At 52.9% G+C, this 25765-nt stretch overlaps 2 protein-coding genes and 1 long non-coding RNA gene across 19 annotated transcripts in view; 1 reads left to right on the top strand and 2 right to left on the bottom strand.

The window, feature by feature from the left end:
- C8H10orf105 (chromosome 8 C10orf105 homolog) overlaps positions 1-22861 on the bottom strand; it is a 43060-nt gene extending 20199 nt beyond the window's left edge. For 2 of the 5 annotated variants that reach the window (XR_007205117.1, XR_007205118.1), the window contains exons 1-2: positions 22685-22849; positions 5951-6064 (exon numbers count right to left, since the gene is read on the bottom strand). Coding sequence is in view for 3 of the 5 variants with exons in the window: in XM_048311016.1 (XP_048166973.1) it covers positions 19464-19880 (417 nt within the window). In the remaining 2 variants the exon portion in view is untranslated. Of the gene's footprint in view, positions 1-5950; positions 6065-18778; positions 20092-22333; positions 22653-22684 lie in introns of those variants that run through there. The other 3 variants (XM_048311016.1, XM_048311015.1, XM_048311017.1) reach the window with 3 other exon arrangements.
- The window catches only part of CDH23 (cadherin related 23), a 182306-nt gene that overhangs the window by 117141 nt on the left and 39400 nt on the right, over positions 1-25765 (top strand). For 10 of the 13 annotated variants that reach the window (XM_048310984.1, XM_048310985.1, XM_048310987.1 and 7 more), the window contains 15 exons: positions 3673-3737; positions 4262-4499; positions 5033-5138; positions 5240-5367; positions 8357-8429; positions 8685-8801; positions 9144-9256; positions 11302-11409; positions 12587-12776; positions 13573-13718; positions 14032-14251; positions 15098-15250; positions 16276-16389; positions 17579-17727; positions 25027-25087. In XM_048310984.1, the coding sequence (XP_048166941.1) occupies positions 3673-3737; positions 4262-4499; positions 5033-5138; positions 5240-5367; positions 8357-8429; positions 8685-8801; positions 9144-9256; positions 11302-11409; positions 12587-12776; positions 13573-13718; positions 14032-14251; positions 15098-15250; positions 16276-16389; positions 17579-17727; positions 25027-25087 (1981 nt within the window). Of the gene's footprint in view, positions 1-3672; positions 3738-4261; positions 4500-5032; positions 5139-5239; positions 5368-8356; positions 8430-8684; positions 8802-9143; positions 9257-11301; positions 11410-12586; positions 12777-13572; positions 13719-14031; positions 14252-15097; positions 15251-16275; positions 16390-17578; positions 17728-25026; positions 25088-25765 lie in introns of those variants that run through there. The other 3 variants (XM_048310995.1, XM_048310991.1, XM_048310996.1) reach the window with 3 other exon arrangements.
- Positions 822-25376, bottom strand: LOC125329284. Its single transcript, XR_007205119.1, has 4 exons — positions 25285-25376; positions 13261-13268; positions 9899-9908; positions 822-832 (listed from the first exon to the last, which is right to left on the bottom strand). It is a non-coding gene; the product is annotated as an uncharacterized LOC125329284 (long non-coding RNA).

The following is a 25765-nucleotide window of genomic DNA, read 5'->3' as shown; positions in this document are numbered from 1 at the left end:
GTTTAAAACGGAATTCTCCCATGTAAATTTCTGCTCCATCAATCCTGATGACATGTCAAACATTGCTATTGTTTCCCGAACAAATTGGACGACATGCCCTTTCCTGCAGATTTGCCCACGAGAGCAGAACCGCTCGCCAGCTCCTTGCTTTTGTCTCCGGCTCTGCCGGCCTGCGGGTGGGGAAGGGTGAATGTGATGGCCCTTGGTGGGACAAAAGGAGACACCCCAAATATTTGTGCTTGGGGGATGCAGATGGATGGAGAGCTGGGCTGTGGGTATTTTTGTGTGATTCATGTGCTGGGTGCCCACGCCGTGCTGCAGCTCAGTAAATTAATCCTTTGGGTTATCCAGGCTTCCTCTTCTTGCCACTCTCCCAGAGTTTAACTGCACAAATGTGGGATTTTTTAGAAATGGTCTGCGGTGGTGACAGCTCATAAAAGTACAGATGTGGACCTGCGTTTTCATCCTGCCCTTTTGCAGGCTCCAGTGGGCAAATCCCGCTTTAATATTCTGGGCAGGAGAGGAGAGCCGTAAAAGCCATTTGATTGCTTCTCCAGGTGGAACCCCAAGAAACTTCCAGCCAGATGCCTTTCCTCCCCGGGCTGTGGGAATGGATGCTTGCATGCTGGCAGGGAAAACCAGTCAGTGGTGGGGAAAAGCCACAGGAAAACAGCTGGTACCCAGGGATTGCTGACAGCTCGGGGGGACTTGGGGTGTTCTGCAGGCGTGTGCTCCCTGGGAGCCCGTGGCGTCGCTCTGCAAAGCGAGTGTGTGTCGCCTCCCCAGGGGCTTGAGCAGCTGAGCATCCTTTTTACCCTTAGAGGGGAAAAAGCTTGGTAATTCAGAAGCAGGCAAAGATCCCAAATTAAATATGCTGAGCGTGCATGGTTTGGCTTTTTTTTGCATGTTCTCTGTCACGCTCAACTAACCTGCTCCATTGCCCAGCATTATCTCCATGATGTTCAGTTGCCAGCAAAGCCATCCAGCCGGCCTCACCTTCCACCTCCCCTGGTATAAATCAGGGGCATTAATTAGCCCGGCTGGCGAGGTGGTGGATGGGGCAGAGTCAGGCTGTCATCCTCCTGGCTCCTTGGGAGAAGGGCTTTTTGCCTCACTGGCACTTTCGATGTCTTCACAGCTTGTGGTCCAGCCACCCTCCTGGCTCCCCTCTCCCCAGGGCTCCCATTCCCTCCTCACTAACCTTCTTTTAACCTTCCTCCTTCACTATCTTTTTTTTTTTTTCTCGTCAGAAGAAAATTACACTTTCCCAGTGTTGTCTGTCACTGCAATAAGCACTTAGGAGTGCAATTGTATGGGGCCAAATGAAGTGAATTCATTTTGCCCGTGCTTTCTGGTACTGTCAGACCCCCTGTAAATCATTATCTCATCACCAGCCCATCCAGGTGCATGGAAAATGCTTTTCTGGGCTCTGCTCTCGCACCAGCCACTTCGGAATTAATGGGACCAAGGGATTCACAGCAGTTGTGGGCACAGAAATAAGGGATAGGAGACATCCTGGCTGGAGGTTGAGGGCTGGCAGTGCTGAGGGTGCTCAAAGCGCTCAAGGATTTTGGGAAGAGAGGACCCAAAAAAGGAGCTGGTGGCAGGTGCTAGGATGGGGGATTAAACCCAGTATGAATTGGCTGGGGTGGGCAGATGGTGGGTTGACCCCCCCTTCTCTCCAGGTGTTTCCATACGGAAAAGTTGCCAGGCTCTGCCTGGGGCGGAACACCTCCATGGATGTCCTCTGAGGGGGAAGACATACCCCAGAGGGACTTGTCCCCCAGGAGTGGGTGCTGCTCGGTCTCTGGGCACCTCTCCAGGCAGATTTCCACAGGTTTATTCCATTTTACTGAATGCAATTCCAATGCCCACGGAAAGGAAATCACATCATAGCAGTGGAGAGGAAAATCAGCAAAATCAGTAGGTCTGGAAGGCTGGATCCACCAGAGCACCCTTCGGCTGGCGTCAAGCAGCAGGAGTTCACTGCTCAGGCTGGGAAAATGTTTGGGGAGAAAAACTTAAATAATCCTATGTGTTTTTCATGCCTTTTGCTCTCTGTCACCCCGTGGTGTGGCAGGTGAGCAGCACATGGGGGCAAAGCTGTGCTCAAGCTCCTACTCCACTGTCAAGGGTAATCAAGGCCATCAATAAATCAGGAAGGTTTCAGGAACAGGCTGTGTTCCATGCCACTCCTAAAATACAGCCTTTTGCCAGTATCTGGACATAAAATGTGTCTTTGACCCTGCTTCTTCACAGACCTGTTGGTCTCTAACTAATCCAGACAGGACTCAATTTAGAAAATATACTGGGGGAGAAAAAGGATATTTTGGGTATTGCATTCCACTTTCCTCACCTAAAAATAAAATTTTCTGCTCCTTTTTCCTGCCGCCACTGATGCATATTTCATATATTCATTAGAGCAAAGACTTTAAAACACAAATAAATCTTGCCTTGCTCATCCAGAGCTGACACAGTGAGTTGTGAACACCTTCCCCAGAAGGTGCTGGTCATTTAGCCATGACCAGCCTGCTGCAGCTCTGGCAGCTGCCGGTGGAGTAGGTGCATCCCACAGCATCCTGAGCCACTCCATCCACGGGAATGCAGCAGACTGCACCCCCAGAAGGGTTGTCCTTGTGGAAAGCAAGATTGAAATCACTTTCCTTGCTTTTCCAGATCTGTATTTTAGCCTGGGGGGCCATTCTGAAATGCAGTAGGTTTTTATTTCTCTACTCTTGTCATGGTTTGACACTGGCTGAACACCAGGCACCCACGACACCTGCTCACCTACCCTCCCCTGCTACAGCTGGGCAGAGAAGGGGAAAAAAAAAATTAATGAAGGATTAGTGAGATAAAGACTGGAAGAAAACACTCCTAGGGCAAAACAGGCTCAACTTAGAAGTACCAAGTGAGTACAAAATCAGAGGAGGGTAATGAGAAGTAAAGCCCATAAAAACACCTTTTCCCCCAACTCCTCCCTCCTTCCCACTGACAGCACAGGGGAACAGGGGGTGGGGGTTTGGTCAGTTCATCACCCGAGGTTTTCTTCTCAGAAATGAGAGAAGAGAGAGAAGTCAAGTCTTAAATCTGTTATCACCGAAGCGTTACCAACCTCTCTAATTGGCCCAGCTTTGGCCAGCAGCGTGTCCATCTTCAGAGCCATCTCTGGATGAGAGTATTGGCTCTGCTGGACATGGTGGAAGCTTCCAGCAGCTTCCCACAGGAGCCACCTCTGTGCCCCCCCCCCCCCTCCGCTACCAAAAACCAGGCCATGCAAAACCAGCTCAGCTCTAGAATGCACAGGGAAGGATACAAGCTGTGGCTGTGGAGTCCCAGCTTTCTGCCTTCATGGGGACAGGATGGGTGGCCCTCAAGAATTATCCATGGAGACTTTATTTCAGGTGTGCTTCCCAGGTTAGCTTAATGTGTCAGGAAAATGAGTAGGTGTAATGTTTCCCAGTGCCAAAGGTTTTGGGAGCAATGCTGAGGAATGTTGGTGGAGGGCTGTTAGCTAGAGCAGGCTGGGAGTCAGCGATGAGCAGGGGAGCGCAAACAGCCCCAGCCCTGCGGCTCTTGGGGGATAAATGGCAGCACACAAGGTCTGCAGTCGTGTGTTCAATGCAACATTTCCATAAATACCTTCATTTATTAATTAGCTTTTATATTTTCCAGGCAACTGACAATGATGTGGGCTCATATGGGAAAGTCAGTTATTTCTTCAGTGATGACCCTGACCGGTAAGTGTGACTGACTGGCAGGAGTTTGATCCTCCAAAATCCTCTTCTAACCTCACTAGGCAGTCACAGGGCACTTAAAGGCACTGGTTATGTCCTATCTGTGAGATGCCCTATGAACCCCTGTCTATGCTGTCTCCCAGAGGGGTGTGTTCAGCACGTGCCTGATGCTCAGCATGTTTAATTGTTTTGCTGAGTTGGGACCTGCAGGTGCCAGCATTGCTTGAGACCAGTAAATGGTTTCGCAGTGAGTTGCCAGCCCTGGAGCCACACCTGTCGTGGAAAGTTGGGGAATATACCTGGGCTGCCCAGAAGAACAGATCTGGGGGCCTCTGCACCCATTTCCTCTGCCTGTGGAGCAGCACTGAGGGTTTCTCACTGCTCAGCTGTGCAGAGCTCTTCAAAGTGTTCTGGGACCTAATATCCCTCAGAAAAGCATCGTGAACTTCACGCTGTCAGGCTGCTGCCTCTCCATCTCCACTGTGTGGTCACCAAGGCTTTTTGCCCTTCCTTTGCTGTCCCCTCAGTTTCTCCCTGGACAAGGACACGGGTGTGATCCTCCTAACAGCTCGGCTGGACTTCGAGACCACACAGCGCTACACCCTGACCGTCATTGCCCGGGACGGCGGCGGGGAGGAGACAACAGGGCGTGTCAGGATCAACATCCTTGACATCAATGACAATGTCCCCACCTTCCAGAAGGAGGCCTATCTGGGGGCCCTGCGGGAGAATGAGCCTTCTGTCACCCAGGTGGTCCGGCTCCGGGTGAGGGACTGGAGTGACTCCTCGGCTTGGGGTGTGCAGCAGGGAGACAGGAGTGGGATAGAATCACAGAATGGTTTGGGTTGCAAGGTACCTTAGAGCTCAGCCAGTTCCAACCCCTTGCCATGGCCAGGAACACCTTCCACAAGATCAGGTATCTCCAATCTCCATCCAACCTGGCCTTGGACACTTCCAGGGATGGGGCAGCCACAGCTTCTTTGGGCACCCTATGCCACGGCCTCACCACCCTCACAGGGGAGAATTTCTACCTAGTATCCAATCTAAACCTCCCTCTGTCCATTTAAAATGATCAGTGCCTCTGATGGGTTTAACAAATATCTTCCAAAGCAGGTCACATCAGTTTCCTTCTTGCACGAGAGAAGCAGGTGAGAGCAGGCTGGTGTACAGACCCCCTCGGGGCCCCTGATGGGCACACCTCCCTCCATCACTTTTCCAGTCTCCTGCAGCTCCCATCCCCTCAGCTCTTTCCCTGGCACAGCTCCCATGCCCATGTATTCCCTCTGCTCACACCCTAGGCATCTGATGAGGACTCCCCTCCAAACAACCAGATCTCCTACAGCATCGTACAGGCGTCTGCCTTCCGTGACTACTTCGACATCATGGTGTCGGAAGGGTACGGAGGTAAGTGCTGATCCTGGCACCACAGGGCTGCCCCTGAGCATGCCCGCATCCTGCTCAGTGCATGAGTGCTCCCCTGACCCCCCCACTGTGCATCCTTCCAGTGATCAGCGTGAACCACCCCCTGGACTATGAGCAAGTAGCCAACGGGGTCATCTACCTGACAGTGATGGCCAAGGATGCCGGCAACCCACCGCTCAACAGCACCGTCCCCGTCACCATCGAGGTGTTTGTAAGTACAGTCAGTGCCTGACATTTCTCTTGTGTTTCCCTGGAATTGCTCCATAGCAGTGCTATTAATTCTTCAATAGCCCAGCAAGACTATCCCACCCCATGGATGTGGATGTGTGGATTGCACATGTCTCGTATATGTGTCATGCATGTGTCATGCCACAGCTAACCACGGGGCGAGGAGCAGAGCAGGACTGGTGTGGAAATCCCTCTGGAGGAGGGGTTCCTGCTGGGAGACACAAAGCATCACAGCATTCCTCAGGAAGATCAGATCGGCATGTCACTTTGAGGCACATTGTGGTTTGAGGAAGTCTGGAGGGAGGTATCAGTGATGGAGACAGTTTGGTTGATAACATGTCAGTCTCGCAGCTGTGGGATCTATGCTGGGCTGATGGCAGTGTCAGTCTGGGAAGGTGAAGGAGATAAAGCCAACGATACTCTAGGATGGGAATGAAGTCCCATGAGCATGTCTCTCCTTCAGATCCCTCACTGTGCTCAAGAGAGGGGGAACAGGGTAATGCCCAGGGAATTAGTGGTGGTTAAATACATCCTTTCCACACTGTGCTTTTGACAGCATAAATAACCTCTTTTTCAAGACCACACTTCAGTGGGTCATCTCCCCGTGTTGGGTCTGTATGCTGGCAGGGTTTAAGCAGCTGTCACTTTTCCCACTCTCAACCAAAGGGAATTTCTCTCAGCTGCAAAAGAAAAGAAATAAAAGCCAAAGACTAGGAAGAAAATGAGGGGGAAGTGTTTTGTGACAGCACTTGAGGAACAAGAGCTGTGAGAAGGCAGAACCAGAGCGAGTGTGGAGGGAGGTAATTTTTTTTCATCCTTTGGTTGTTGGTTTTTAATAAAGAAGTCAAACTCGCCTTGTAGATTTCCCATTAGGGGACAATACGCTTTTGTAGAGGGAGTCGCCGAGTCAGAACTAATAGTGCGCGCCGCGCCAGGATCCCAGGAAATAGCACCGCTAATAAGTTTCTGCCTCACTCCCTGCCACTGACGCCCTGCTCAGAGCGATGAGCCGGCAACTCACGGCATGCCTGTGCCTGGAGGAGAGGGGTTGTGTGCTTAGTGTGAGCATCTGCCACTCTCAGCATCCTTGGAGACGGCGGGGAGTGATAGGACAAGGGGAATCAGCTTCAAACTGGAGGAGAGGGGAGGTTTAGGTTGGATATTAGGAAGAAAGTCTTCCCTGGAGTGTGGGGAGGCCCTGGCACAGGGTGCCCAGAGAAGCTGTGGCTGCCCCGTCCCTGGAAGTGTTCAAGGCCAGGTTGGATGGGACCCTGAGCACCCTGGGATAGTGGAAGGTGTCCCTGCCCACGGCAGAGGGTTGGAACAAGGTGAGATTTAAGGTCCCGTCCAACCCAGTCCATTCTAAAATTCTATGATACAATGGCTGTCTGAGGGTGAGGTTGTAGGGAGGAAGGCTGAGGGTCAGGAGGACACAGGAAGCTGGTTTTAGCTGGTTAGGTGAGTAACCTCTTTTGTGGGAGTGGAAGAGTGCTGGATTCTGTCTGACATTGCTGCAGGTGCCCTGGGGAGCTTTGGAGCTCCTGTTGCTGAAGTGGGAAATGTCCTTCTCAAGTAGAAGGCAGGTGCAGTCCAGCTCAGGCCAGATGGAGAGCCAGCCAGAAGCAAACCCCGGGTCCTTGGGACCATGCTTGCCGGGCCGTGGCCTTGCTGAGCATGGCCTGATGATCTCAGGAACATTAATGACACAACACAGCATCTGCTCTGGCTCGTGTCCACCCAGCTGGAGCACAGCACAGCTCAGCCCCATCCAGCTGCATGTGGATGCACACTCAACCTCTCCATTGCCTCTAACCTGCCCAGGCCTCCTCGGTTTGCCCTGGATGACCCCCACCCATCCCTGGGAGGAGGAGGAGGAGGAGGGATGGTGAGGACATCACTGGGACAGGCAGCAATTTCCTCATTACCCTCAGAGGAGGCGCTGGGAAAGCTGAGTGACGCAAAAGCTGATTAAAGACCACCTGCTTCCAGAAGGGAAAGGAGGGGCTGGCAATTTAATTGCAGCACGATGGGCATCGTTGGCACGTGAAATTGCTTCAAATCTCAAGTTCGGTGGCAGCAGGAGCAGCTGAGGTCCATCAGTGGTCTCAAGGTAGAAAACGTTTCCAGAGCAGCCCCAGGGAAATGGGAAGGTCCGTAACAGTGTTTTGATGGCCTGGCAGCTCTGTTCTTCCCTCCATAGGCAGTTGGGTTTGGTTCATTTAGGGAAGATTCTTAACAATGTTTAAACAGCATTTAAAGCCCCCTGGAGGGAGCTTTAAACCAGTCCAAAATCTGTTTTGAGGGATGTTTCAAGCAATTGCTCCTACTTGGTTTCTCCAAGATGGCCATGGTCACTGGCAGAGACAGGCTTGGAGGGAGAACATCAGGATGCAGCTTCCCCCTCAAAAATGCTGCGGCTGCCCTCTCTGCAAACACCCACAGCATTCCTCCTCTGGAGGGAAGGCATCCAAAGCTCAGCAGCTCCCCTGGTCCAATTTGTCTCATGGCCTTGTGGCCAGGATGACCTGGAACACTAAGCCACCCCTGTACTGCAGGGAGGGAGGAACAGATCTATGCATGATGCTGTGGTGCTTCATGTGGTGCCTGAGGCTTCCCAGGCTTGTGGTAGAGTCAGGAGCAGCTCAGAAGATGCTCCTCTGTCAGTGGTAGTGGTTCCTCAGCCCTGTGCTGGGTGATGAGGTGGTGGAGTAGTCGGTACCATCCCCGCTGCAGGGCTCAGCAGAGTCACTGACAATCAATCATCTCACCTCAACCTCAGCTGCCTCTACAGCGAAACCCTGTGCTCAGTGCCCCGTGCCTTCCCCCCAGGGCCACCTTCCCCTCACTGGCATCATGAACTGGTCACACCTTAAGATGCAGATGCCCAGGACCATCCCCATACCAGACTTTTGCAGCTACTTGACCATTTTGCCTTTTTCCCAACCAGCCTCTCGACCTTCTCTTTGCTTCAGGATGAAAATGACAATCCCCCCATGTTCAGCAAGGCCTCCTATGTGATAACCATCATGGAGGACATTATGGCAGGTACAGGGCACACCCCTTCGCCTTTTCTGGGCTCCCAGGAGGGCCCTGGGTATTTTACAGCCAGAGTGGGGTGGGTGATTGGCCCTTTTTGGGCCAATAAAGCCTGATAAAGTCTCATAGCTGTGGAGTCTGGGAGTTTGGCCACACTGTGCGTGTGCAGGAGAAGGGACCCCTTGGCTGGGAGATCTGCAGGAGCACTGTGGGGGCACAGGGCAGTTCTGGCTCATCCCAGTTGTCATTTCTGCCTTCCCCAAGGAGCCACAGTGCTGTTTCTCAATGCCACGGACATGGACCGGTCCAGGGAGTACGGGCAGGAGTCGATCATCTACTCCCTGGAAGGCTCCTCGCACTTTCGGATCAATGCTCGCTCAGGTGAGCCTCTGGACATGCTCTGCCCTTTTCCTTTCAGCTCCCTTTTCCACCCCCACCCTTCCCTCGTCTCCTCCAGTCAGCCTACTTAGGAGACCCACGATTTAGGCGGTTCACCAGATTTCAGCCACCACCACTTGCTCAGTCACCCTGGGAGCTTCAGCAGAGGCATCCATGGCAACTCAGCTCTCGAGCCTAAGAAAAGGCTTGGCCATGAAGGTTCCTGTTAGTTAAGAAGCTGCCAAGGTCCATCTATTTGAATTTAAAAAAGGGCCCATTTGTGGACTGTCCTGACATTGGTTTTAAGTGTTTCTTTTTTAACCTTGTCATCTCCTGTGGCTGCAGGAGAAATCACAACAACATCTTTGCTAGACCGGGAGGCCAAATCTGAGTACATCCTCATAGTCCGGGCAGTGGATGGAGGCGTGGGGCACCATCAGAAGACAGGCATTGCTATGGTGAGTGTGGGAGGAATTTCCATCTCCTCAAGCCACTGGTGCCGGGATTGTGGAGAGCTGCAGTGTTTCATTTTCCCTGTGCGAAGAGCACACAATGGTCCCTGCCCTCTGCGCTACCCCCGTTGCTGCTCACAAGGACCAACAATTTCAAGGTGGTGTAGACCTTGAAATCAGCTTGCTTTCCTGGAAAACCAGTCACACAGGAGCCACTTGACTTTCCAGAGCCTGTGGATGTGGTAATGAGTCCTATTTCACCTGCAGAACAGCTCTCTTTGTTCAGCTCCCTTTGTTCCTTTTGAGAAGGGGCTTACTTGGAGAGCCTGCCAGTACGCTTAGTTATTTCTTAGTCTGTTCACGTGCTGCCTGGGTCAGGGGTTTCCAGCCGGTCTGGAATGCCTGTGCTCCTGGGAAGGTTCTGGTGGAGCTGCAGGTTGAAGCCTCGTGCTTTGCCTTGCCCTTTGTAGGCCTCAGGGAACCCCATTGTTGGCAAAGCATTTGTAAAACTCTTCAGAAGTATCAGGAGGTCAAAAGCCAAGGATCCATCCCTGATGGACTTGATGATCTTAAAGGTCTTTTCCAACCTTAACTATTCCATGATTCTCTCACCATTCATGGCATCACATTTCTTTGGACATTTCATACCATTTGGGTTCTCCTGCTCCTGGGATGCTTGGTTGGGTTGCAGGAGAGATGTCCCACACAACACAGGGCGATGCAGAAAAATTTGTGGTTGTGCTGAGGAATATCCCTAAAGTAATTGTCTCTCCTGCCAAGGACCATCAGGCGGTCTGTGGTAGCAGACTGGAAGCTCCCTATGGAGCCTCCCAGAGACATGTGATGGCCTTGGCCGGGCACCAGCATGGCCTGTGGAATGCTGACATCTCCTCTGGGGCTCCAGATGGGATTATGTTCTCCTAACAGCCTTGTTAAAAGGCAAAACAAGGGGAGAAAAAAATGACTCCTGATTCCTAAAATGTTAAAGAATATTAAAACTCAGTGAGATGAGGGGAGCTGAGTAAGTTTGTCCTTGGGATATACACCTGGCACTCAAAATAATCATTTTTGATCGGGAGTAAACATCCATTCAGGGACCTTGCAAGGTCCCCAGGTGATGTAAAGCACCTGGGCTGCTCAGAGTAGCGGGGGTCAGCAACCTTCCTCAGGGACCACCGTGCTGCCTTGGCTTGTCCCTGGAGACTGTGGTGTCCAGAGTGGCCTCTTCTACCACGGGGTGGCACCAGCAGCTCAGCCTGGTGTGACAGCGGGACACAGTGGCTTGGGAGCAGAGAAGATCCCAGGAAAAGCTCCACTGGGACCCCCTGCTTCCCTCAGACACCTGCAGGCTGGGGTGAAACGAGTGCTGTGAGGAGGTGAGAGACTCCCAGGTAGCAGAATGCATCCCACAGGCTCACTGCTGTCACTGAGGTGCCATTTGTCACACTGGAAATGAAGACAGGTAACACTTCAGGGCACCATCCTTGCCCCTGCTCTTGTCTTCACACCTCCCACTCCCTGTTACCATACTCTCTCCTGCTTTCTCATTTATTCTTTTTTTTTCTGTTGCTTTTTGCCAGTCAGTCAGATTTTTCCTTCCTTTCCTGCCACATTCCCACTGATTTTCATTCCCCTTCCCGTGAAGGAGCTGCTTGAAGACACACCTTGTGCCATGTGGTAGTTCTTAACTCTGATAGGTACACAGGAGCAAAACCCAGTTTGGCTATGCCAGGGAGCCTTGGCTGTGAAGTTTCAGGATGTTGATTTTTTGCAAGGTTTCTCTCTGGAGGGTGAACACAGAATCACAAAACCCTGGAATAATTTAGGTTGGAAAAGGTTTCTAAGATGATCAGGTCCAGCCATTCCCTCAGCGCTGCCAAGCCCAGCACTAACCTGTGTCCCCAAGTGCCACAGCTTCACATCTTTTAAATCCCTTGAGGGATGGTGACTCGGGCATGGCCTGAAACACGTGTTGGGTACATCCAGGGGACATTCCACACCTCAGGAAGCTGTACCTCCTGAAGCAGCTTTGCTTCCTTGCACTCTCACAGGTGAACATCACACTGCTGGACATCAATGACAACTACCCCACCTGGAAGGATGAGCCATACTTCATTAACCTGGTGGAAATGACTCCCCCCAACTCAGACGTCACCACGGTATGTGTGAGGCAAGGTGATGGCTGTACGAAAGGATTGGCTGGAGCAGGGGGTCACCTCCAGATGGGTGTCACCTCCTAACTGGTGTCACCTGTGTCACCTTCAGTCCAGCACCACCTTGCAGAATTCCATTTACAAGCTTACTCCTGAGCCTCCCTGCTGCTGACCATCCCCTGTGTTCCTTCTCCCTGCTGGGATATTTTTTTTCCTCTCCAAATTGTGTGGATTTTGGCCAAATCCTCCTTTTCTTAGCCTCGCCTGCGACCTCCTTCAAGGACCTCTCTGAAAGACTTTGATTTACAGCCTTTCAAGTCCCTCTGGTGAAATAAAAGAGAAGGAGGGGGGGAGGCTTCTATTCCATCACACCGAGAGAAAAATGATGGGAACAAAATGGAAAATAAATGAGGGAAAAGTGAAGAGAATCCACAAAATCATATAAGAAGGAAGGCTGCAAAAAAAAAAGAGAGATTTTTGAAGGAGGAGAAGGGTCTGGCAGTGCTGCCTGAGCCAGAGCACAGTGGTTTTGTCTACTTCAGCCCTGCTGCTCAGCGCCAGCTTGAAGTCATCTTGCCTTTGTCATCCCAATTAGTTGCTGGGAAAATAATTATTTTGTCACCGATCTGATGTAAATTCAGCTGCAGGACAAGCAGCGGGAGCTGGGGAAGTTATGAGGGCAATGAAATCGGGGTGTTTTTTTAATGTAAATGTCCCCTGTAATTAAAAACATCACAGGGAGAACAATAAAGCACAGAATATCTGGCATGGAGGAGAACTCCACCAAGGAATTATTCTCAGCATCCCTGATGTGGCAGCACAAGTTCCTCAGTTGGCCTCTTTGTCCTATTTATTTTATTTTTCTGAAGGGTCCTCGTTTCTTAGCTGGTTTTATTCAAAAGAAGGAAAATCCAGTTTGATTGCTGCATGTTTGTGTCTTGCCATGCCATTACCTCCTGTGCTCACAGGCCAGTTTTGGGGAGATTTAACATCACAGCAGAGGTCTTGAGGGTGCAAAATCCCTACAAATATCATGGAAATACAGAACTGGATGGAGGGAGAACTTCTTGCTTCTGCTGGTGCAGGGAGGCCAAGCTTAACACGGGCGAATCTCTGGAGGGACTGCCCGCAGGAATTAATTCCCAGCACTCTGCTGTAATTTTGTGCTGTTCCCCCTTGGCAGGTGGTGGCTGTTGACCCGGACCTGGGGGAGAATGGCACGGTGGTGTACAGCATCCGGCCCCCCAACAAGTTCTACAGCCTCAACAGCACCACGGGCAAGATCCGCACCACGGGCGTGCTGCTGGACCGGGAGAATCCCAATGCCCAGGAGGCCCAGCTCATGCGCAGGATCGTGGTGTCTGTCACTGACTGTAAGCTTCCATCCCACACTGATTGTTTTCACTTCCCCAGCCTGATTTTGCCTTTATGACAGTGTCTCTTCTATTTTCTGTTCTCCTGTTTTGAGCGTGTTTCTGACGTTAACAAATGGGAGTAGCTTTAAACCTGCTGTTAAAACAAACCAGAAACCCCTCAAAACGTGAGTGCAGTCATTCATGTAGCAACCCTGACAATAAGTCTGGGAGGCAGGAACTCTCCCTCCCATCAGCCTTGCTCCATTGGCATCCCAGAAAATCAATTGAGCAGGTGAGGGAAGCAGAGCTGATGGGTTTTTCTCTGGAAATAGTACACCAGGGGAACTTCTTAGGAAAAAAGGTAGATATATGAAGATAGTTTTTTATTTTCAGATAGTGGTAGGACAAAGGGGAACGGTTTTAAACCAAAAGAGGAGAGCTTGAGATTAGATGTTGGGAGGAAATTCTTTACTCAGAAGGTGGTGGAACAGGGTGCCCAGACCAGAGAAGCTGTGTCTGCCCCATCCCTGAAAGTGTCCCAGCCCAGGTTGGACGGGGCCCTGAGCAACCTGGTCCAGTGGAAGGTGTCCCTGCCCATGGCAGAGGGTTGGAAGTAGATTATCTGTAAGGTCCCTTCCAACCCAAACCATTCCAGGATTCTGTCTAATTGTCCATTACTGGCAGATCATCCATGACAAATCAGGGCCATCACCCCATCCTGCACTACTGTCTGCATAGGGGGTGAGGGCTCCTTTTTAGGAGAAACGGGTGGAAGCACCTCAAGTGTTAACCTTGAGACCCCATTCCTCTGCAGGTGGGAGGCCACCCCTGAGAGCCACCAGCAGTGCCACAGTTTTTGTCAACCTGCTGGACCTGAATGACAATGACCCCACTTTCCAGAACCTGCCCTTTGTTGCTGAGATTGCCGAGGGCCTTCCCGCAGGCTCCTCTGTCTTCCAGGTGAGCGTGTCCCGTTGCTGCCATTCCTCACGCTGGGAGCTGCTGCTGTCACTGCCATTGCTTCTGCAAAGCGGGCTAGCCGTGCATCCTCTCCCTCCTCTCCCTCTTCTCCATCCTCTCCATCTCCTCCTCTTTGCCATCCTCTAGCAATGGAACTGGGGGGATGCAGAAGGGGTTGTGCATCTTTACTCCATGGGCTCACTCCCAGCAGGGAGGGCCATTTCATCCCAGCATCCCTGGGGACAAAGGCACTTGGGGTTTATGTACCGTGACTTCCATTGCCAGGAGATGATCAGGGTGCTCTCCCCACCAGGTAGTGGCCATCGACCTGGACGAGGGCCCCAACGGGCAGGTGTCATACCGCATGCAGGTGGGGATGCCCCGCATGGATTTCCTCATCAACAGCACCAGTGGGCTGGTCACCTCCACGGCCGTGCTGGACAGGGAGAGGATCCCTGAGTATTACCTGCGGGTGGTGGCCAGCGATACCGGCGCGCCCGCCAAGAGCTCCACCAGCACCCTCACTGTCAAAGGTGGGTGCACCGAGAGCCCTCCGGTCCCTCAGTGACAAGGACACCTCACTGCAGGAAATGCAGTTTCTGTGAGAGACACACTGAGGCCTGAAAACAGGATCCTGTCTGGCTTTGTGAACAACAGGACATAGGGATGGCTCCCATCCCCACAGGCTTTGTGTCTGCTATCAACACACTGCAGAGATGGGGAAAACGTGGTGTTTCTGGCAGGGCCCCCAAATTCTCTGTTGTTTTTTCTGCATTCCCCCATCCCCAGTGTTGCTTTTTCTTTTGCTTCAGCATGTGATTCCCATCAGCTGCGTGTCTGGACAGCCCACGCAATCCCAGTTCAGAGCTGGAGCCTTATTGCATGGCCTGTCTTTAATTTAATGCCTTGCTATTTACTGGCTTCATGCAAGCCTAGTGCTGAAAAAGGATAAGTGTCATCTGGAAATAAACTGACCCTGGATTGTCCTCAGGCCTGAGTTTGGAAAAGAAGTTCTTGGTCCTATACCTTCAGAGCTCTCTGCCATGCCCCAGGAAATACTGAGCTTATATTTAAGCCCCAGATTTTCCTTTGAATAGGGATGGAAACAGGCTTGGTGAAAATACTAACTTGAATTTTCAGTGATGTAATGGTTTTTTGGCTGTGAGGAGTGTGATCTGTGTGTATCAGAGACAACAAAATACAGCCTACAGCCACTCTGGTGGCACCCTCACTGCACAAATGGCAGGGAGAGTCAGGCAGAGCATTCCCTGGGATGCTGAGAGCAGGAGGCAGGAGGTTTGGGAGCACAGCAGAATCAGCCTGGCGTCTGCAGGAGGGGCAGCCCTGGCAGGACACTTAGCTCTGCTCCTCCTTTTCAGTTCTGGACGTGAACGACGAGAACCCCACCTTCTTCCCAGCCATCTACAACGTGTCCCTGCCCGAGAACGTGGCCCGGGATTTCAAAGTGGTCCGGCTCAACTGCACGGATGCCGACGTCGGGCTGAACGCTGAGCTCAGCTACTTCATCACAGGTGAGAGCCCCATGCAGAACGGGAGCTTTGGGTGCAGGAAGGCACAGGCTGCCCCAGACCTTGGGCAGGGTGTCAGCGCTGCCTTTCCCAGCCCCTCCAAACCTTGTCTGGCATCGCCCTCTGCTGAACAACCCCGCTTGGCTCCCCACCGTGCTGACCACTCTGCTGACGCCCAGCATCCCTATAAAAGCATGAGGATGTGCAGAACACAGCTAGGGAGCAAGGGCTGGGGTGGCATTCACGAGTGTTTATGGTTGGAAGCCATAAATGGAATTTTGGGGCATTTTTGTATCCCCATGGGCAGGTGGGGTTGGGTGGGCAGCAGTGCCACCTGGGCAGTGTCCAGCTCACTCCGCAGCTGCAGCACCTGCAGCAGGAGGCTGGGGAATCCCCTGGCCACTGTTTGACTTGCAAACTGCACATTGAGCCCTCAGGAAGAGGGTAAAAACAGAAGGGTCACCAGAAAGTAATTTTTCCCACAATAGCAGCCTGGTGTTTCATGTCATGGCCCCTCCGACCTCTCCCCATGTGAAACGGGGTATGTTGTCCCACAGGTACCACAGCTCACATGCAAAGATACCCCAGTTTGCTTCCAAAGCATTCAGAAAATTGTCTGGCTCTTACATGATTCAGCTTTTCCTAGGGCCATTGGATTTTTCCTGTGCCGTGAGGCAGAGGGAAAGGTGCTCTGCCCGGGATAAGACACAAAACTATCCTTGCACAGCTGGGCTGATGCCATGCCCAGGCTGCAGAATCCAAGGAAATGGTCTCAAGTTGCACCAGGGAACGTTCAGATTAGATATTGGGAAAAATTTCTTCACTGAAAGGGTGGAACAAGCTGCCCAGGGAAGTTGTGGATGCTTCATCCCTGGAAGTGTTAAAGGTCAGGTTAGATAGGGCTTGGAGCAACCTGGTCTAGTGAAAGGTGTCCCTGCCCATGGCAGGGTGTTGGAACAAGATGACCTTTAAGGTCCCTCCCAACCCAAACCATTCCAAGTTTCTATTCTATTTGTCCTTTGCTGCAGGTGGGAACCAGGATGGCAAATTCAGCGTCGGCTTCAGGGACGGGGTGGTCAGGACAGTCGTGAGTCTGGACAGGGAGACCGTGGCATCCTACACACTGATCCTAGAGGCCATCGGTAAGGATTTCCCAGGGATCCTGTGGGAAAGTGCCACACAGCCACATGTGGTGGCCGTGCACGTGTCAAGCTCCCTTGCAGGTGTGTCAGAGGGGCAGCAACCTCCAAGGTACTCTACAAACCTGAGCCTGTGCTTGGTGTTAACATTACACAGCCCACGTGAATTAATATGTCCTGGTTCCGTCATGACTCTTGCAGATGGGATATTCACCTCTCAAGTTTGCCCAGCCCCAGGGCTCTCCCTTTCACCTGGGGAAGGCAAGGCCTCCTGTTCCTGAGAGGCTCCACACTGTCCAGGGCAGCCCTCCACCCAAAAATGCCAATGCCACAGCATTGTTCCCCTCATGCCATGCCAGCCCTTGGCTCTGTGGCTGCTGATTGACCCTGAGCCTCCTGGCACAGGCAGAGGGCCCGTGTGCCAAACTCAGCTTGGCTGTCATCCCCAGAGCTTTATAATGATGTGCCTGTTCACAGATGACTTGGATATCCCTTTTGAAAGGAGAAATAAGTGGCCTGGACAGAAATGTTGGGGGCACAGCATTGCAGGTGCCACAGGGGCTGTGCAGGGATGCCGCACTGCCTAGGCACACAGGACTGGATCCCAAGGGCCACAGGGTCTGTTCTGCCCCTCCAATGGGGATCACACTGCCTGTGTTTTCCCAGATCCCACAGCCTCCAGATGGGTGGGTTTAGCGCTCCCTGCAAAACAGGCGTGTTGAAAAATCCATGCTTCCCAGTGCCTCATCCTTCCTGGCAAATCCAAGAGCTGTGCTGCCATGTCCTTGTCAACTGAACATCAACCCATCCGGGTGCTCTTTGACTGTGAGCTGAGCTGCAGCTACGGAAAACTCATCAGGCTGTCTTCATCTCCCAAATCCTTGGCCTCCAGCAGTCCCTTCACTTGGTATATGGAATTGCAAATCCTCTATAATGACTAGTTGCACTTCCAGCCTCACTTGGCTCCATGGGAGAGCTTGGGGTGGTTTGGCTTTTCCTTTTTCTTTTGGAATAGGAAGGGAAAAAAACCCCTAAAAACCCATGGTTCAATGTAGGATTTGAAAGCTGCAAAAAGATGAAGTGTTTTGGTTTAGAAATCTTGATCCTGTTATTTCAGCAGCCATGGGCTGAGCACCACCTGTGCAAGGAGGAGGTGACTGAACCTCCCTCCCTCACCTTTCTCTCCCTGCAGACAATGGCCCCACCGGGAACCGGCGCACCGGGACTGCCACCGTGTACGTGACTGTCCTGGATGTCAACGACAACAGACCCATCTTCCTGCAGAGCAGCTATGAAGTCAGTGTTCCCGAGGACATCCCAGCTGCCAGCAGCATAGTGCAGGCATGTGGCTCTTCCCCTGGGACCCTGGGCTGGGAGATTGGAGTCCCCCACTAACTGTGCCCTGACCGTGAGCTGCTGGAAGCCCAGGACAGAGATTGTCTCTCTCTGTCAGTGGTCTGTTCCCCCGGGGCAGGGAGAGATGTGCTCTCGCTCATCCACTCCTCTGCTAGTCCAGGCTGTGAGTGCCAGGGAGAAGGCAGCAAAGAACAAGGAAAAATTAAGGAATTCACCCCTTTTCTGCAGGGGGTGAGAGGAGAAGAGCCAAACCCTGTGCTGGCGAGGCCACTTTGGCTACCTCTCTGCGTTCTCCCTCCTCCCAAACAGAGATCTCCATAGGGAGGGAGAAGAGTGCCTGCAAAGAGATGCTCGGCGAGGGGGGGAAAACCCTTGGAGAGGGAGAAAAGCATTTGGACTTTGCTTTCATTTTTGTTCCTCTTTGAGGGAGCAGTGGGCAGAGCTGAATGGCTCAGTGAGCTCCGAATGAATGTGGGCATTCACACGGGCTCTGGGGCCTTCCAGCATCCCTTCAAACCCAGGGCTCTTCTGGAGCGGGCACCAAAGGCTCTTTGCAGAGGGCCCTGGGAAGGCTCCTCCTGCCTTCAATACCTCTCCCGGCACAGGGAAAGGGGCGGCTTTGTCCCTGGCTGTGGCAGGCAGGATGAGTCACCGGCAGAGAAGAAAGGAGCCTTTTGCCTCCTGCAACAAAGGTTTGCGGGGAGCCCTGTGTCTGCTGGGGCAGCCGGTCCCCAAGGAATCCTGTGGTTCCTCATCCATCACCTGTTGTGCCGTGGCACGGTGTACATGATGTCTCTGGGATCAGGCATCAGCCTGCAATCCCAGGATGGAGGTGTGTCCCTTGCATGGGACTCCTAAAACTGAGCCGATTTGGCAAATCGAAGGATGGAGGGAACTTGAGTCTGAGTGGCATCAAAGTGCCTGTTCTTAGAACCTTCCCAAAAGAGGGGGATGTCCTTGGAAGTCCGTGGCAAAGGAGGGGAGGTATTTGGAGGAAGTTGGTTTTGCACAGAACAACATCAAAGAGAAACAGAAATGAGCCATCACTTGGCTTTAGTTTAATTTACACCTTCAGTGTGAACCATTTGTACAGAAGGTCTCTCCCTTCAAGTGCATCCCCACATCCCCAGGGCAGCAGGAGGATTTCTGTATGTTTCCCCATCCCTTTCTCCCTCAACCAGGCAGACCAGGGCCAGACAGCAGGAATGGGAATGCACTGACCACAGCAACCCACAGCTGACTGTGTGGGGAGGGGCGTGACAGGGACCAGGCAGCACGTGGGGACACGAGCCTCCTTCCACCTGCTCTGGAGTACAGCTTGTGGGGAAGTCTCCACTGAGGATTGCTTTTTATGGAGCAGGTTTGCTCTGGGATGCCTCTCTTTAGGTAGCCAGGTTTCTCCCGCTCCCTTGCAGGCTGTTTGTTCAGGTGGAGCACAACTTGCATAATGTTTTCCAAAAAAAATGAAGCAGCAGGATCTTTTTGGACTGCCCGGTGGTGGGTGTGCCTGGGTGTAGTTTGGATGCCTCCACTTTCCCTGGCAGGAAGCAGTAACCTGGAAAGCATTTGGGAACCTGACATTGCAAAACCTCCTGTCTCCTCACAGAGCCACTGCCTGGAAATGAGTTGCTCAAAGGGTCTCTGCCGCATTGCCCAGGATACCAAGGGATGCTTGAGAAGGGAACTGAGCCAAAAGCTTGGGAATGAGTAGCAGGGCAAGATCACATTTTGGTGGACTCCATGATGTCCCAGTCCTGGCTGGTGGAGAAGCTTCTGGGACAGGCAAGCTGGCTCTGAGACACTAGCTGGCTCCTCCTGAAGCTGCTGATGGAGCACCTCCGGGAGCCCAGATGCTTCCAGAGCCTCAGCTGGGGCTCGCTGGCATCCATGGGGTGGTGGGGCAGGCACTCCTGGGGGCCAGAGAGGGACCGGCCCAGAGCCGCTGGCTTGCAGAGGGTGACAAAGATGAGGAAGGTGGCCAGGACAAGGAAGATGCAGGTGAGCCCGACGATGATGGGCATCCAGTCTGTCACCTCAGGGGATGCAGCACTGGGTGGGACCGGCTCCGTGGTGGAAACCAGAAGCCTAAGGAGAGGCCGGGTGGGAGAGGTCCCGTTGCCAGCGTCCGCTGTGCTCATCTTCCCTGCAGTGCAAGGTGATACAGAGAAGTGGCACAGGTGATTACCCCGTGGAAGCTGGACAGCCAGCCACCCTCTGGTTAAACTGATGGATGCTTGTCATGCCTTGATGTCCAGGATTCTCCCAGCCATGTTTTCAGTGACACAGGGGGACAGGAGGTCTCCATCTGCTTTGCCAGGAGGCAAAGCACAGAGGTGGTGGCATTGACACCTGCAAAGTATCACCCTGAAGTGAAGTGCAAAACCACCTGGCAAAGAAATCTACCGCTATTTACATGTGGTACCATGGCCCCTGGGAGGACACCTTCAGGGAGCACACACATGTTGCATGAAGATTTTCTGGAAGAAATAAATATTCATGTACTACAGAAAGTTCAAAATCCTCCCCCCAGGCTGCTGAGGTTTGGTTCTTCTCTATTCCCCAGAAATGTGGGCTTGTTGAATTGGCTGTCATTTGGGGGTTTTGTGATTATTCCCCCAAAGAAATTGGATAGTTGGTTGAGCCTGTACCCCGATAAGCTGTAGTATTGTACAAGCTGTGGTATTGTACTAGCACTGTCTTTATTGTTTTGCAGGGGTGAAGTGTAACACCCTCACCCTGCTTGTGCCAAAAATCCTCATGTCAGGCGTTTTGCTGACCTGCTTTCAGGCTCAGACATGTCACAGGTGATGCAAACCAGCTTCCCAAAGTGTCAGCAGTGAGAGCTCTAACCTAACACCTGGTGGAGACTGTCCTCTCCTTTCACTGCTGGGTCAATCCTCCCAAGAGCAGCTTGCACCCATTTTTTTGCTCACATGCACCCCCCCAGGCACAGACAGGCTGTGCCAGAGGCTGGCATCTCTCCAGATGGAGATAAAGAGATGAAGGCTGGGGAAATCCTGTTTGTGCCAACCCTCTGCAATGCCCTTGGTGCTCCACTCCGTACGCTGGAGGTAAAGCTTTATTATGGTGACTTTCCTGCAGAGATGTGGGAGAGCTGTGTAACTTCTCTGTGGCTGGGCAATCTCCTGGTAAACTTGGATTTGGATTGAGCCAATCTAAAACTAAGATCTTAGGAGGGGAAAGGGAGGGCTGCAGGGACTGCCAGGGTCTCTGGGTCTGCTCTTGCAGCCGCCATGCCAAAGTCACACACACAAGGTGTGTGTAAGGCAGCAGCCAAACAGTCACCATAAAACATTCCAAAAAGTGGAGAAAAGACATCAGTGGCATGGTTTTAATCACTAAGGTTGTATTAACCTGCTCATAGCTTGGGAGTCTTTGGGGAGATGGTGCTGTTTCCATGGGTCTGAGCCAGGTCTGTGCCTGGAAAATGGGAAGTGCAAAAACAACTGGGTCAGTGTTTGAGAGGGTGAATCCCTGTGTGTATTGCAGGCAGTCCCAGGGACTGGGCTTCTTGTCACCTCCTCCAAAGTGAGGTTTTCCCCTCTCTTCACCTCAAAAGTATTTTTTTATCCTTAACTAGCTCCATCCCTTCCCCTCAGCTTTGGGAGCAAAGCAGCAATCCCAAGGACCCCCTGCTCCATGGACAAGCTCCTCTGTGCTGTCCAGGCACAGAAACCAGCAGGCAGGGCTGCAGTGTGTTCCACACCAAAGGCAGCCTGAATCAAGGTTTCCACGGCTACCTTAATGCTGGCATTTACGGACTGCGTGTGTTCAGCTTGGTGACTTTATGTTGTTCCTTAAGAGCCAGCCAAGAGGCGTGGACAATTCCTTCAGGCTGTTCTTGCTCCCTCGGTCATGGCTGCAGAGTTTGTCTTTTAAATTCACTTGACAGTGTTCCGTAGAAACCCATCAGGAGGGATCACACTGGTGTTTTCCCAGGCTTTTCCAGCCATGCTCTGTTCTCCTCTTGCTTCCCATCCAGCTTCTCCTCACACCCAGCTCAGCTGGCAGAGCTGGGCGTTCAGGGAAGGTCTGGGCTTTCACAGCATTGCCCCATCCCAGCATCACTCTCCCACCCAGGCCCCATATTCTTCACCCTGGCGGGTTAATAAGAGATTTGCCCACCCTGGAAATGCCCTCCAGAAGGGACATCCGTGCCTGATCAGCTCCAAACATGACACATCCCCATGAGCACTTGGGACCCAGCACTGGCCACGAAGCAGATGAGGATCAGAGGGGAAAAAGAGAAATTGCAAAAGGTAAAATGTCCCTGAGAAAGGTGGAAAGGAAGAAGAAAAAATGATTCTCATGCATAAGCAGCAGAGAAGGTTATTCTGCCCAGAACCAGGCACTGCTCCCTGGCCTGGCCCGGCTGCCTAGTTTGGCAGGAGTTTTTCCATATGCTCTCCCTCCCTTTCTTCAAACTCCCGCATAGAAAAGGCTGTTTTCAGGCACTGCCTGTGACACAGCTCCCATGAAAAGCAGCTCTCATACCCCTCCCTATCTTGCTTAGCAACACTTTTCCTGAAGCTCCCTAGCTTTTCCCAAAGTACTAAGTCTTTCCACCCACCTGCAGGAGGAGGAAATGCTGGACAGTACGAAACACCCGGCTTCCTGACCCAGATGGTTGGGTTCCAGGAGCAGAGGGCTCCGAGTGCTGCTGCTCCCTGTCACCCTCACTGTTAAATGGCGGAGCTGCATCCACAGGGCTTTCCCTCTCTCCCTTCCTTGGGAGAGACAGAGCAACGCGACTGGGAATGGATGCCTGACCTCACGCCCACGCAAACTTTGCATCCCCACCCACTTTCAGCCCTTTCCCCAGGCTGAGGGCAGCAGCTCTGCAGCCGGGGGGCTCCGTCTCACCCCTTGGGGTGACCTAAGGGGCCGACAGCGGCTTTGCCGCGGGGTTTGGGCTCCCTACCTCTCACCAGCCGGCCGAGCCCGGGCTCTGCCTCCCGCACTCCCGCCTTGCCGCCTCTCCCTCGGCGCTCTGCCGGCTGCCAGCCCCCTCCTCCCTTTGGGGAGGGTGGGACAGAGGTGGCACCAGGCTGGGGACAGCCTGAGCGACCAAAGCCGAGGGGCCCTGAGCCCCTTCCCGGGCTTTGCCAGCGCTGCGGTGCCCCAGAGCTGTGTCCCTTGCTGGGGGTTGAGCCCCCTGGGATGTGTTTCCCCAGGATTTGTCCCTGTAGGATGACTGAATGGTCGTGGGCTGAGCCCCCTGTGATGGGAGGGGTGGCACCTGCCCTCCACATGCCTGCCCCCCCTTTTCCCAGAAAATCTACTTTCCCCCCATTGTTTTATTGCCCCTCCTCATCCTTTTCTGACACCTTTCCAGTAGCTTGGAGGGGGGTTGAAAGGGGGCTGTGACAGGCTGGCTGTGCCTGCAGCCCACTCTATAGCAGAGGGATAAAATAGGCTGGAGCTCAGCTCAGCTGCACATGGTGCCTTCCACCTGCAGCAGAAAGAGCTTTTCTCCCACTGCTTGCACTCCAGTGCCATTGTTGTCCCGACTTTGGGACAGTCTGTCAAAGTACCACCTTTCCTTTGGGACCACAGCGGGTCAAACCAGCAGCAGCCGTGCTTTCCTTAGGCTGCAGGGTGGCAGGAGCACATGTTGCTTTAATGCAAACTACTGATTTTTAATAAAAAACAAATGCCTGGGCTGACTCATATCACCTAGTTTATGGACCAGAGCTTCATGCTTGGGGTGAGCTGGGAAGAGGATGGCCCAAGGGGTGTTTGCAAGGTGCAATTGGCTCATCCTGAAATGCATTCTCCTGGGCATAGTGGGGCAAGGAATGTCACAAAAAGCTGCAGAGGTTTGCCTCCCATCCCTTTGTTTTTCCTCCTCTGGCTACATGATAGCTTTTTCCTGTGCCATGCCAAGGCAGCTGGTCTGCCTGGGCATCGCTTGCCTGCTGCTGTGGGGTCCATCCATCCCACAGGAGAGGAGACAGCCCAGCTCTGCCTCAGGGAGCCCAGCGGGTGAAAGAGATGGTTTGGGAGGGAGAGCTCCGCACTGTGAAAGGGAGGTGCCTGGGTCCATGGTGAAACGTGGAGTAAGCCACAAGCAAGATAGGAACTGGTCTGGGGCAGAGGAAAACAGCATGTGTGGGCACAGGAATGAGAAATCCAGATAGAAGTCAGTATTTTCCAGGTTTTCTGCTGATGCAGGGGGGCTTGGTGGAGGGGAGCAAGAGCAGTTCAAGGTATCTCAAAACCGCAGAGGAGCATCTCTGACTCCTGTGAGTGTTGTGTGGGGCGGGGGTGAAAGCCCTCACTCTTCCCACTGCACGTGCATCCTTTGCAGCAACCTCTCCTCCTTCCAGCACAAGTTTTCTGCAGAAAAAAAACCTGCTGGATAAAATTGTAGGAAGAAGATGAGGCAGAAGATGCCTTGCAGAGGGAAGCAGGCAGTGAATAAAGGCTCAGGCATTCCCCACACCCTCACCCTGGTGACTCGCGAGCGGCCACGCTGCAGTCGAGCTTTGGGCGCTTTGTGGGGAGTGGGTTTTGCTGAGAGAAGATGCAGCGGCTCGGTGCCAGCTGGACTGGAAGCCCTGGCCCTGCTGGTCACCGCCAGGTCCTGCTTCCCAGCTGCCAACTGCTGGCTGGGGCTTTAGGGCAAGCACTGCAGTCTTGTTCAGTGACACCAGAGGGGACCCGTGCCTTGGTTTTCCTGGGGCGAATGGCAGACATAGTCCATGCCAGAACTCTGCAGTGCATCGCAACCAAGGGGTGCTCCCACCCCTGCTCGGGGGCTCAGGAGGACTCAGCTCAGTGCTGAGTGCACCACACTAAGCTGGTTGCATTCACGTTTCCTTTGCTAATTTTTCCATGTGCTGCTGCTTGGGTGACTCACCAGGATGCTTCGTGCCCACCAGACACGGGAGCAGCTCCCCCTGCCCAGCTCGAATTATCCCGGCAAGGCTCCATCCCTGGTGGCATTGCCACTGGGACAAGCGTTGGAATGCAGGGTTGATGGAGGCATTCCTCCAGCACACAGACCCGTGGGATTTGTGGTGTGGTCCTCAGGCTCAGCTCCCACCTCAATTTAGCAGCTAAGGTGGCAGCCGAGCACTCCAAAGCCCGCTATCCCTGCTGTCGGGTGATGAGGGGAGAGTAACTTACTTGGGATTGTATTTGGTAAGCTCCTCAGCTCAGCTGGAGGAGCAGGATGTCCAGCTTTGGCAGGGCGGGAGGACTAGTCCTAGTCTGGAATTCTCTGCCCTTCACCTCTCCTCCTCTGCTTTTCTCATGAAGGTGAAAGCCACTGATGCGGACGAAGGCATTAATGGGAGAGTGTGGTACAGGATTGTCAAGGGTAAGTCCGGGTGCCCCTTCATGCATCGGGGAGTTTGTCCCAGGCTCTGCCCAGCCCCAGCAGGTTGTGCTCTCCATCATTTTGCACTTTTCAGCCCACAGAACCATTTCTCCCAGACCTAAGCAAAATTTCACCTTTAGGGCTCATTGACAGGGGATGATTTGTCATTGATGGACAACTAGATAGAATCCTAAAACCACAGAATTGTTTGGGTTGGAAGTGACTTTAAAGCTCACCTTGTTCCATCCTCCTACCATGGGCAGGGACACCTTCCACTAGACCAGGGTGCTCCAAGTCCCTCCAACCTGGCCTGGGACACTTCCAGGGATCCAGGGGCAGCCACAGCTTCTCTGGGCACCCTGTGCCAGGGCCTCCCCACCCTCACAGGGAAGAATTTCTTTCCAGTATCCCATCTAACCCTGCCCTCTTTCTGTTTGAAGCCATTTCCCCTTGTCCTGTCCCTCCAGGCTTTTGTCCCAAGTCCCTCTCCAGCTCTCCTGGATCCCCTTTAGGCACTGGAAGAGGCTCTAAGGTTTCCCCAGAACCTTCTCCAGGCTGAACACTCCCAGCTCTCCCAGCCTGGATCCAGAGCAGAATTGCTCCAGCTCTCAGAGCATCTTTGTGGCCTCCTCTGGACTCACTCCAACACGTCCACATTTTTCTTATTTGATGAGATTC

Source organism: Corvus hawaiiensis, chromosome 8, assembly GCF_020740725.1.
Source record: "Corvus hawaiiensis isolate bCorHaw1 chromosome 8, bCorHaw1.pri.cur, whole genome shotgun sequence".
Lineage (NCBI taxonomy): Eukaryota > Metazoa > Chordata > Aves > Passeriformes > Corvidae > Corvus > Corvus hawaiiensis.
This window is presented reverse-complemented; position numbering and strand designations above follow the sequence as displayed.